Source organism: Mizuhopecten yessoensis, unplaced genomic scaffold (assembly GCF_002113885.1).
Source record: "Mizuhopecten yessoensis strain PY_sf001 unplaced genomic scaffold, ASM211388v2 scaffold8807, whole genome shotgun sequence".
Classification (NCBI taxonomy): domain Eukaryota; kingdom Metazoa; phylum Mollusca; class Bivalvia; order Pectinida; family Pectinidae; genus Mizuhopecten; species Mizuhopecten yessoensis.
The window spans coordinates 1,119,746-1,132,531 of record NW_018407731.1 but is presented as its reverse complement, the minus strand read 5'-3'; the positions used below and the strand labels follow the sequence as shown (position 1 = coordinate 1,132,531).

General features: G+C 38.1%; 2 protein-coding genes across 4 annotated transcripts in view; one reads left to right on the top strand and one right to left on the bottom strand.

Moving 5' to 3' along the window:
• Window positions 1-12,679, top strand: part of LOC110456540 — an 18,158-nt gene extending 5,479 nt beyond the window's left edge. The window contains exons 1-2 of one of the 2 annotated variants that reach the window (XM_021507333.1): window positions 4,613-4,698; window positions 8,237-12,679. In XM_021507333.1, the coding sequence (XP_021363008.1) occupies window positions 9,874-11,604 (1,731 nt within the window). In that variant the 5' untranslated portion in view covers window positions 4,613-4,698; window positions 8,237-9,873 and the 3' untranslated portion in view covers window positions 11,605-12,679. Of the gene's footprint in view, window positions 1-4,612; window positions 4,699-8,236 lie in introns of those variants that run through there. The other variant, XM_021507334.1, reaches the window with a different exon arrangement.
• Window positions 1-12,786, bottom strand: part of LOC110456538 (arginine--tRNA ligase, cytoplasmic-like) — a 146,954-nt gene that overhangs the window by 91,928 nt on the left and 42,240 nt on the right. The window lies entirely within an intron of this gene.

Sequence of the window (12,786 nt, the reverse complement as noted above, 5' to 3'; positions counted from 1 at the left end):
TGTTCTCAGACACATGTCCCTAATCCCTTTAATCCACCTGTTCTCAGACACATGTCCCTAATCCCTTTAATCCACCTGTTCCCAGACACATGTCCCTAATCCCTTTAATCCACCTGTTCCCAGACACATGTCCCTAATCCCTTTAATCCACTTGTTCCCAGACACATGTCCCTAATCCCTTTAATCCACCTGTTCCCAGACAGATGTTCCTGATCGCTTTCATTCTCCTCCCCCATCAATGAGCCTCAAATCCCATAAGTCTCCTTTTTCTGACACCTTTTAAACAGTCCTTACAGTATGAAGAGTAACCTGTATGAGTTTGGTGGCTGAACTGTTCTTTTTCAGGATCAACCATTATTGTCCTTAGACCGGTAGCTACAGAACACATTCAGGCTGAACATGTTATCATAATGAATTTATTTTTAAATCTCTGTAAAAAAGTAGGAGTTAAAGTTGCAATTTGAAGCCGCATTTATATATCTTCAGTGATTTTAACTCTACGTAAATTTTGTAATGTGAATTAAGTTTGTTTAACAACAGTGTGTGGTATAGCTATAAATGTAATGTTACCCTTCTGTCTCATCAACTGGTTTAATCCTCGACCTGACTGTCTGCTCAAGTCATTTATAAAGGGATCGGAGAGGATTTCAAACAGGACATGATACAAATAGGGCTTGATCTCATCAATAAAACACCAGTTATTGGAGCAGGATACAGGGGAATGCAGGGTTAGCTACAAAACCTGTTTGCAGTTCAATCTGCAAACACTTATAACAAAATTACTGGATAGTAAACCCTGAAGCACCCGGACACATTGGGGACACAAACACACTTTATCTGTATCATCACTCTAACTTTGTCTGGAGACACACCCAGTTTCTCAAACATGAGCAAAACACAGCAGACCTATTTTTGAAAAATCACTGCCATGTTATCTGTTCATCTCGATGTCTGTTCTAATGTAAGAAAATTTCTGTAGGATGTATTAAATAGTACAATATCAAGACTTCATGGTGTCTGTCTGTTCACCAGAACAGGTACGTTATGTCTGGATGTTCACCAGAACAAGTACTGTATGTCAGGCTGTTCACCAGACCAAGTACTGTACGTCTGGCTGTTCACCAGAACAAGTACTGGATGTCTGGCTGTTCACCAGAACAAGTACTGGATGTCTGGCTGTTCACCAGAACAAGTACTGTATGTCAGGCTGTTCACCAGAACAAGTACTGTACGTCTGGCTGTTCACCAGAACAAGTACTGTATGTCAGGCTGTTCACCAGACCAAGTACTGTACGTCTGGCTGTTCACCAGAACAAGTACTGTATGTCTGGATGTTCGCCAGAACAAGTTCTGTATGATGTCTGGCTGTGCATTAGAGCAAGTACTGTATGATGTATGGCTGTTAATTAGAACAAGTATTGTATGATGTCTGGCTGGACATTATAACAAGTACTGTATGATGTCTGGCTGTTCGTTAGAACAAGTACTGTATGATGTCTGGCTGGACATTAGAACAAGTACTGTATGATGTCTGGCTGTTCGTTAGAACAAGTACTGTATGATGTCTGGCTGGACATTAGAACAAGTACTGTATGATGTCTGGCTGTTCGTTAGAACAAGTACTGTATGATGTCTGGCTGGACATTAGAACAAGTACTGTATGATGTCTGGCTGGACATTAGAACAAGTACTGTATGATGTCTGGCTGGACATTAGAACAAGTACTGTATGATGTCTGGCTGTGCATTAGAGCAAGTACTGTATGATGTATGGCTGTTAATTAGAACAAGTATTGTATGATGTCTGGCTGGACATTAGAACAAGTACTGTATGATGTCTGGCTGTTCGTTAGAACAAGTATTGTATGATGTCTGGCTGGACATTAGAACAAGTACTGTATGATGTCTGGCTGTTCATTAAATCAAGTACTGTATGATGTCTGGTTGTTCATTAGGACAAGTACTGCATGTCTGGAGTCTGGCTGTTCACCAGAACAGGTACGTTATGTCTGGATGTTCACCAGAACAAGTACTGTATGATGTCTGGCTGCTCATTAGAACAAGTACTGTATGATGTCTGGCTGTGCATTAGAGCAAGTACTGTATGATGTCTGGCTGTCCATTAGAACAAGTATTGTATGGTGTCTGGCTGTTCAGTAGAACAAGTACTGTATGATGTCTGGCTGGACATTAGAACAAGTACTGTATGATGTCTGGCTGGACATTAGAACAAGTACTGTATGATGTCTGGCTGGACATTAGAACAAGTACTGTATGATGTCTGGCTGGACATTAGAACAAGTACTGTATGATGTCTGGCTGGACATTAGAACAAGTACTGTATGATGTCTGGCTGGACATTAGAACAAGTACTGTATGATGTCTGGCTGGACATTAGAACAAGTACTGTATGATGTCTGGCTGTGCATTAGAGCAAGTACTGTATGATGTCTGGCTGTCCATTAGAACAAGTATTGTATGGTGTCTGGCTGTTCAGTAGAACAAGTACTGTATGATGTCTGGCTGGACATTAGAACAAGTACTGTATGATGTCTGGCTGGACATTAGAACAAGTACTGTATGATGTCTGGCTGGACATTAGAACAAGTACTGTATGATGTCTGGCTGTTCATTAAATCAAGTTCTGTATGATGTCTGGCTGTTCATTAAATCAAGTTCTGTATGATGTCTGGCTGTTCATTAGAACAAGTACTGTATGTCTGGATCTTCACCAGAACAAGTACTGTATGATGTCTGGCTGTTCGTTAGAACAAGTACTGTATGATGTCTGGCTGTTCGTTAGAACAAGTACTGTATGATGTCTGGCTGTGCATTAGAGCAAGTACTGTATGATGTATGGCTGTTAATTAGAACAAGTATTGTATGATGTCTGGCTGGACATTAGAACAAGTACTGTATGATGTCTGGCTGTTCATTAGGACAAGTACTGCATGTCTGGAGTCTGGCTGTTCACCAGAACAGGTACGTTATGTCTGGATGTTAACCAGAACAAGTACTGTATGATGTCTGGCTGTTCATTAGAACAAGTATTGTATGGTGTCTGGCTGTTCATAAGAACAATTACTTTTGATGTCTGGCTGTTCACCAGAACAAGTACTGTATGTCTGGCTGTTCATCAGAACAAGTACTGTATGTCTGGATGTTCACCAGAACAAGTTCTGTATGATGTCTGGCTGTTCATTAGAACAAGTGTTGTATGATGTCTCGCTGTTCATTAGAACAAGTATTGTAGGGGGTCTGGCTGTTCATTAGAACATTTGAATGTACTGTATGTCTAATAAACAGCCAGACATACAGTACATTCAAATGTTCTAATGAACAGCCAGACACCATACAGTGCTTGTTCTGGTGAACATCCAGACATACAGTACTTGTTCGAATGAACAGCCAGACACCATACAATACTTGTTCTAATGAACAGCACGACACCATACAATACTTGTTCTAATGACCAGCAAGACACCATACAATACTTGTTCTAATGAACAGCCAGACATCATACAATACTTGTTCTAATGAACAGGCAGACATCATACAGAACTTGTTCTGGTGAACATCCAGACATACAGTACTTGTTCGAATGAACAGCCAGACACCATACAATACTTGTTCTAATGACCAGCAAGACACCATACAATACTTGTTCTAATGAACAAGTATTGTATGGTGTCTGGCTGTTCATAAGAACAATTACTTTTGATGTCTGGCTGATCACCAGAACAAGTACTGTATGTCTGGCTGTTCACCAGAACAAGTACTGTATGTCAGGCTGTTCACCAGAACAAGTACTGTACGTCTGGCTGTTCACCAGAACAAGTACTGGATGTCTGGCTGTTCACCAGAACAAGTACTGTATGTCTGGATGTTCACCAGAACAAGTACTGTATGATGTCTGGCTGTTCATTAAATCAAGTACTGTATGATGTCTGGCTGTTCGTTAGAACAAGTACTGTATGATGTCTGGCTGTTCATTAGGACAAGTACTGTATGATGTCTGGCTGTTCATTAGAACAAGTATTGTAGGGTGTCTGGCTGTTCATTAGAACAAGTACTTTTGATGTCTTGCTGTTCATTAGAACAAGTATTGTAGGGTGTCTGGCTGTTCATTAGAACATTTGAATGTACTGTATGTCTGGCTGTTTATTAGACCTATACTGGCAGTTAAGTTTTAGTGCCTGTGTGACCAATATTACTTGACAGAAATCTCACACTAAGTGTATTAGTTGATTCACATTCATAGAATCAAGTGGCGGTCATAACATCTGCATCATCAATTCTCCCAATACAGGAAATAGGCTTAGTTCAAAATGATTTCATCACGAAGTATTGCACAAATATTGTACTTGGTGGGAGTTTGTTTAGGCTCTCCTATAATGGTATGACATTGTATGCACACATGACAACATCTTCACTTTTGTTTTCTAGTAAACTTGATAAATTGATAAAAGAACAAACAAGAAATGTTTAAGAAACTTAGCAACATGCATTTTTACAATAGATACGACGTTATGTTACATACTTCATTTTATTAAAATCCCACAAAAATGTGTATTACTAGGAAGTGTAATGGTGAACTTTGACCTGCTTTCCACATTCTATCAGTTCTATGTGCACTGTCCAACAGCACACATTCATATCATGTACACCAGCCAGTGAGGGGACAACAGACACAATTCAGGTATTTAAACCAATATTACGTAAGATTACGATCAGTAATTGTAGAGTAAGAATTGTTTATAGTTCTGCTGAGAAATTCTCCCTATATCTGAGGCTATCGGGCAGCAAATCTTTTGTTAACACAGAAACATACGAGTGAACATGTAATATGAAATTACACCATCATACAGTTAAAATGAAGTTGTGTACGATTAGTAATCGACCAAGTATTTGTGTTAAAAGGAGACTCGGTTTACTACTGCCATTCAGACCTGTGTTTCTACACGAACAGACTGCTAGCAGTATGTGATATATTATACCTATAGGAACAACACTGGACATGTTTTTTTGCTGTGTGATTTCCACGGTGATCTGCCCAGAATGATAGTCAATGACAGGGTGATTTTTATTTCTTTAACCTAATTTACTCTACAAGTGTTATCTCTGGGTTTTCAGAGTGTGTGGGCGTCATGTTACAGACACACAGAATGTCAATGTCTTTATGGGTTTTCATACAATTAGAATGTTGCATGAAATAGATATTATCACCCCCTTTGGTGACATTTAGTAACATGTCATCAGTATCGATTATCATGTTACTGACTGCTTACATGCTGTGATACTAATATTCAAGGTCAAAACTGGAGGTCAAAACCACCAACCTTCACATAGAAATTTCAAAACTTGAATCTATAAATGTATTTAAGGACTTCATGTCTGTGTACACTACACTGTACCATTAGATCTGTATCAGACAGGTGTTTGTTTAATGTTCACAGGGGTAGGGGTGGGGGTGGGGTGGGATGGGGTGGGGGTGAAGTGATAGGTGTGGAATTTGAAGGGATGTTCTCAACCTTGTGAAAACTTCCCTTAAAATTTGACATGATTTTTTGGGGTGCAAGAAACATCAACATTTTAATCGAAAAACTATAGTTCTGACAACGTCAGAAAAAATCTTAGCCTTGCGCTCATTCGGTATTGATGATTGAGTTCCTGAACATCAGAAAATCTGCTCGATGATATTCAAACAGAATTCAGTTACATCCCTATCATAAATAACAAGTGTGATAGCTAACATAAGAGAACTGTGATGATAGCAATTATACTCACAGTATAATGGGTGTCAATCCTTTAAGACTTATAGTCAAACGTTGTGTTTATATATACAAACTTAACATTTTTCACCGTAACATTTAGCAGTCTTTATAAAGATGAAATGGGAATGTGTATACATGTATTGTGAAAAAAGTGTACCCTCCATCACCAATATGAAATCTGTTATCTATCCCTGTTTAAATATACATGTAGCTTACATCAAAGCAAGATTGATCTATACCAAGCTTAAGATTTTCTTAGAAATAACGACAAATGAAGGGGCTTGCCGTAAACAGCTTATAGATGCTATGCAGCCATGGGAGATTGTACTGTATGCACTGTGACATTCCTGCAGACAGGGACATTGCTGTGTTATATTACAGCCCTATAGCCCCCTAATAATGAGGCACCATGTGAGATTCCCCTGGGCAGCACTTGTCAGGGAGAGGCGACCCTGGTATATATACTGTGGCAGTGATACAAAAACAACAAGTATTTCTCTCCTTTCCTGTACAGTCTCATTTTAACACTTACATGATATATGTTCTTGGAGACATGCCCTATCCCTTTCATTTTGTGTTTAATCATGGACATAGCCAAATTCAAATAATCTTACAATGTTTTCACATTGTGTAGGGTAAACTTATTTATTGAATGCTGCATGTTTTACTAAATAATCTGTCAAAAACAATCTACATAACAACAGGGTCCATGAGATACAATGATAGCATCATTTAGCCAAAGGAAAAGGCAAACAAAATAAGAAAAAAAGTGAAACAGGCATTAAAGGAAAATGTCACTCTTAAGAAACATATGCAGTACATAATTTTGATATCAAATCAATTTTTATAAAAATGAAATAACTGAAATTTTTATTTTAGAACTTATTTATGTGTTTTCTTTACAATATTTTACGATGATTTTTTTCTGTAAAACATGTTTTAAATATGCCAGATATTATTCACATACTTGCTACAACTCTCCGTATTTAGGAGGGAGACTCACGATTTTAGACCCTTGAATTTAGTACTTTCAATTAGTTAGTTTGCTTAACTATCCCTATATTCTGAGATCTAATGATTTCATCTGAAAGAACAACTCAAAATATGCCATTTTAAAGGGTTATTTTGTCTCTAGGGGGTATATACACAATTTTATTTATGTTTTACTATTGAGCCTGCAGAATCTCCCCATGGAATTTTCAAAAAGTTGGCAATTATGAATTTAAATTCAAGCCATTTCAATATTGTATGGAATTCTCCATTGGAAAATTCTTGTACACAAAATATCTTGCACATAAAATACACAAATGTCTTTTGCTGCAGAGAGCACACACATGCTATCCAATACAGTGTCCAGTAGCTAGATTCATTGCCCTCCGGCGGTTCTGCTGACAGCACTGCACCAATACAGTGATACACATATATCAGTCCAAGTCTTACAGCTTCAGGATAAAGAGTCCATGGGTTGTACACCTCCAATTAAAGAGAGTTCCAATATGTTTGACATCATTCTAAGTTGAACTAGCTTGCCCATTAACTATATAAAGACACATGTATGCATTTTAAGGTCCCTTTTTACAAAAACATATTCTCAGCTTTAAGGAAAGTAAAGGGCTTTTCCACTGCATTATCAGAAGGAAAATAATATCAATATATCAAATTATAGTCACATTTTTTTTTATTTATTAAAAGGGGACACTAAACATGCAAAATCTGTAGTCTGAAAAACTCTTTCTGAATTTAGTTTGAAATTCATCAATATGGAATATCGTGTGGTTTAATGTAAAATATGATAGTGTTACCACATTAACAAAATCTTTGTTTATACATCTTATCCCACAAATTAAGTCTATATATCTAGGTGTACATATTCTAACCCTGAAATAAAGTTTTTCATTCATGCACCATATACCCCACAGATCAAATCTTTCTACCACAAATAATGTCTTAATTTACTACAAATAAAGTCTTTGTTTTCTATAAATCATTCCCTAAAGTGCATATAAGTAAATCTTTATTTATTTATAAATCATACTCCACAGCTGAAAAAGTTCAATCCAAGTGAACATCATGATAATGGATAAGAAATTAGATCTATTGGAGATTAAACACATGGTATATTTTGACATACCCGTATGTTGACCTGTTTGTTCATTATCATAAAACTATACCGGTAGTAGGGTAGGAGGAAATTTATAAAATTCTGTATACTAATGAAATGACAATTGTTTAAATTGTCATCTTATTTTAGTAGCATCGTGGAAAGATTGATTGCTATAAAGTGCCCTCAACAGCTGGTGGACTGCTCTCCTGTATGGATCACCGCTAAAACCTAATCTATATTTAAACATCTCTGATGACAATTCTTCTTTGATGTTATCATCAAAATGCAAATTAATATTACATCAATATTTCAATAACTGAAAGAGATTGAAATTTAATTGTAGCTGTCTTTGATTGTAGGAGATCGCAATACGGAACAGGCCACATTGGATGGTGACATCTGGTTGGACAAGATACACACAGGAAGTGGCCATACTGTTGTCACAGGGAGGAAAAGGTATACACAGGAAGTGGCCATACTGTTGTCACAAGGAGGACAAGGTATACACAGGAAGTGTCCATTCTGTTGTCACAGGGAGGACAAGGTAGACACAGGAAGTGGCCATACTGCTGTCACAGGGAGGACAAGGGAGACACAGGAAGTGGCCATACTGTTGTCACAGGGAGGACAAGGTAGACACAGGAAGCGTCCATACTATTGTCACAGGGAGGACAAGGTATACACAGGAAGTGGCCATTCTGCTGTCACAGGGAGGACAAGGTAGACACAGGAAGTGGCCATACTGTTGTCACAGGGAGGACAAGGTAGACACAGGAAGTGGTTATATTGGAGACAAATAAGACAGAGTATACACAGGAAGTGGTCTGGTGACAAGAAGGAAAGGTACATACAGCCCAGAACATCCCTTCAATCAATAACATTCCATTTCAACATTAAGACAACAGGTAACCTTGGAGTTTACAGATTGATCATGAACTGACTCAAAGAGAAATTCTTATCTCTCTCTCAGTCATTAACAAGTAATCAAAGTAACAATCACTGGCATTTTCATCAATGTGGCCTAGTCAAAATTACTCACTAATTCCTGAAAATAACCTTCAATATGATATCAATTCACCAATGAGGAGAGTTATCTCAGATTTCAGAGTTTATCTATGGACAGATTCTAGACAACATTGTGAGAAATCAATTGGTTTCTTTCTCTTGCTATCCTGAATGTTATTTACTATAAACACTTGGATGCGGAGAGAGGAGGTCACAGGAACCGTATGTGAAGGGCTATATTATTGTGAGCAAATAAGGCTACTGTGGAAGAGATGAGATCGCCTGCAGAAACAGCTGAACGGATGATTGTAGTGTCATAGGGATTGTGGACATAGATAGCAAAGTCCTCAGAAACGACTCATCAGCCACATCGCAAATGGCCGACATCTGATCCAGTGTCACAATTCAACATATAAAATGAACTCTTCACCATCTCTTAGAGCACATTACTGTAATAGGAAAACCATGTTGTCGCCTACGATTCCCTCATTAAACACTCAATAATCTCTATATATCACATACAGCTGACATGCTATAAAACATCATAGCTCTAAAATATAAAACCGCCTCTGGTTTCTGGAGACTATAACCAAAATACAATCATTCTTGGAAACTGATCATTTACCGGATAATATACAGATGTGATTCCTGTAAAACGGTGGTTGTTAATGTGGACAAAAGTGAAACAAGCTATACATTAGTTGTTAATGTGGACAAAAGAGAAACAAGCTATACATTAGTTGTTAATGGGGACAAAAGTGAAACAAGCTATACATTATTTGTTAATGTGGACAAAAGTGAACCAAGCTATACATTAGTTGTTAATGTGGACAAAAGTGAAACAAGCTATACATTAGTTGTTAATGTGGACAAAAGTAAAACAAGCTATATCTTAGTTGTTAATGTGGACAAAAGTAAAACAAGCTATACATTAGTTGTTAATACTAAGGACTGTTACGTAAAACAAGCTTAGTGATTACAGATTCCTGCCATGATGTTTCCTATAGGAAATGACAGTGTATCTATCCATCTAAATCAGAGTGAGACCAAAATGGAACTCTACTCTATTGTGTTGTCAACAACCATGCTGTGTCTGGCGATGGTGTTCGGTACCGGAGGTAATGTTACACTGCTTATGTCACTGTGTACCTACCGACTGCTAAGGAAACACCACTACATTCTCATCGCCATCTTCCTCATCACCTGCCTCATTCTCGATGTCATCTGGTGCCCAATGGAAATCTATCATCTAATCCAACATCACCATGACAACAGTGCAGTAGATGCAACCTTCACCTTTGCTGGACAAAGTCTTTACATTTTTCTCATCACCACAATTCTGTGCATTCTTTCAATTGTGAGCATTCAAAGTTTGTGTAAATTGTCATCAAACTGGATTTCCCGGCACATTGTCCTGGCTCTGATCACAGTCATTAGCCTGATCCTGGTCCTCTGTCTGGCCGTGGGCTATGGGGTGTTGTCATCTTATAGCGAGGGTAACACCAAACCCACAGAATACCAGATTCTCAATGAGGAGTCGTACAACTACAGGATTGCTGTCTACAGCTTCTCGTTGTGGATGGCTATATCATTCGCAATGCTAATAACTCTTGTAATCTGTAGGCGTAAAACTGCTAAAGATCTCAGTGTCGATATTGCGTCCGAGTACTCAGAACCACCCACACCCGAACAACTGAACATTCCAACGCTTCTCATTAAAGGGTCAGAGGAGGAAGGCAGTGACAATGAAAAGGATGAGGACAAAAAATCTATTTCAAACTCTCAAAGATTCCTCAGTTTACAGGGTGCCACATCAACCAAGGAGGACAACATGTCCACTGTGGGTGAACTCCCCTCACCCTCAATGCCCAAGATCTCCAGTAACCACTTAGGGGTCAACATGGCTGCTATATTAGGTAGGAGACGTCACACCATTGGTCAGATTGGCCCTACAGGCCTAGATGTGGGCGGGAAAAACAAACAGTACAATTATGTTAGAAAGTTCTCGGTTGATATACAAGCACTCCAAGCACAGCTTGAAAATCCTAAAATGTACGGAGGGACAATTTCATTTCGTTCAGACACTGAACTGCAAAAATCATCTCAGAATGAAAACAAAATGGAATTACCTCAGAGACCCCACACACCTTTGCTGGACATGAGACTTACAGGAGTTCATAAAATACAGTTAGAGGAGAAAAACGAGGAGGATTCCATGGAAGAGGAGGAAAATGCTGATAAAGTTGATGATGTGAGCAACAAAGAGGAGGATATAGAAAATGCAAACCACATTTGTGAAAAATTACAAAACTCTAGTCATGAGACACTAAGTCCACCGATCATAACTCTATCCGAGACAACTGGGGACGAACTCAATGAACCTTTGGCAAACAATAGGTTTAACAAGGGGACCAGTCACTACAGACTGACCTGTCTCCTACTAGTGACTTTTGTGTGTTGTTTACTGCCCATGTTCATCACAGAGGCTGTACGAGAACTGTTGTCCCAGCGGGCGTACGTTAACATTCTCACTTGCACCATGTCGCTGTCCGTGGTACAGACCATCATATTCCCTCATATTCTCTTCTGTATGGATAACTTCACACACATAGCTGTACACACCTTCTTTGGTAAAGTACACGGACAGGTAATGCACATGTGCTATGGACACCATCAGGTACCAACGTCCGAGCAGGTGGACATCACAGTCACACAGGTGTGATCGGGACACAGGTGTGATCACAAAAGGTCTAGTGTAATCAAAAATATCTATGTGCAACCTTCGTTGATATGGACACTTATGGTTGTATTGGCAGGGGAAGCTTGTTAATCGGGACACACGATTCTTGTTGATAATGGACCATTTTTTTATTTAGACACTTCAGTTTTTGTGGATGGAAGACCCTTCATAATCTGTACACTTCAGGACACTGCATAGTAGACAGTTGTAAATTGTCTAAATTTTAAGAATAAGGATTCTATGGCATTAATAAGTGATATTTGCTTTATGTTGGGACATAAAAATGTTCCTGGACTTGAAGATTCTGGAAATTATTTTCTATCCTGTCTATAGGAGCCCAGGTCAAAGAGGGTTCTTTGTATGTATATTAATACATAGAACATGTATATAAAATACATTGTAGTGTAACTGAACAATTTATAACAAATCTTCCTTAAGGTAAGGGGGCACCACAGCATCAGTCATTATCATGATTTCCACTCAGATTTGTTTTGCCTGGAGTAGTCTCCCTTCCATATAAAAGATGAAACAACCCAAGAGAAGTTTTTCTGGCTAAAAGTAACTTCTCCTGTAAATTTTCAGCTGTTATAGGCTTCATAGCCCATAAATCGGACACCCATTATGACGCTATCCAAGTATACTTCCTAGACGGAAACATTGATAAAGCGTGGGCTTTGTAATATGGCGGTCCTATAATTCTGTAAAATTTATTACAACATCATTTTTATGTGTTTTTTTTTTTTTTTTAATGGTTAAAACGAATACTTCACGATATTGACAACAGTGACATATAGTATAGCATGTTGGTACCCTTTACCTTAGTGGAAAAATATAATATTTCACTCCTAGACTGAAGTGAAATTATTTTCAGACTTAACCAAAGGTTGGCTGATGTTCATTCCTCATGTTTATTATTTTCAGAAAATGGAGAAATTTTCTTAAGATTTGTTTTTAGAGTTATGTACAGTTAATACATAAAATGGATATTGTAAAAACCAGAGTATATATATAAATGTTGATGTCATGTTCTGTCTATAAAGCTTTTTAGCTAAATATTTAGAAAATATCATGAGTTGTCATTTTTTCAGTTTCACTGAATGGTCCTAATATACAGTTCAGACTACTGACCATTGCATACTCTGGTGGTCCTAATATACAGGTCAG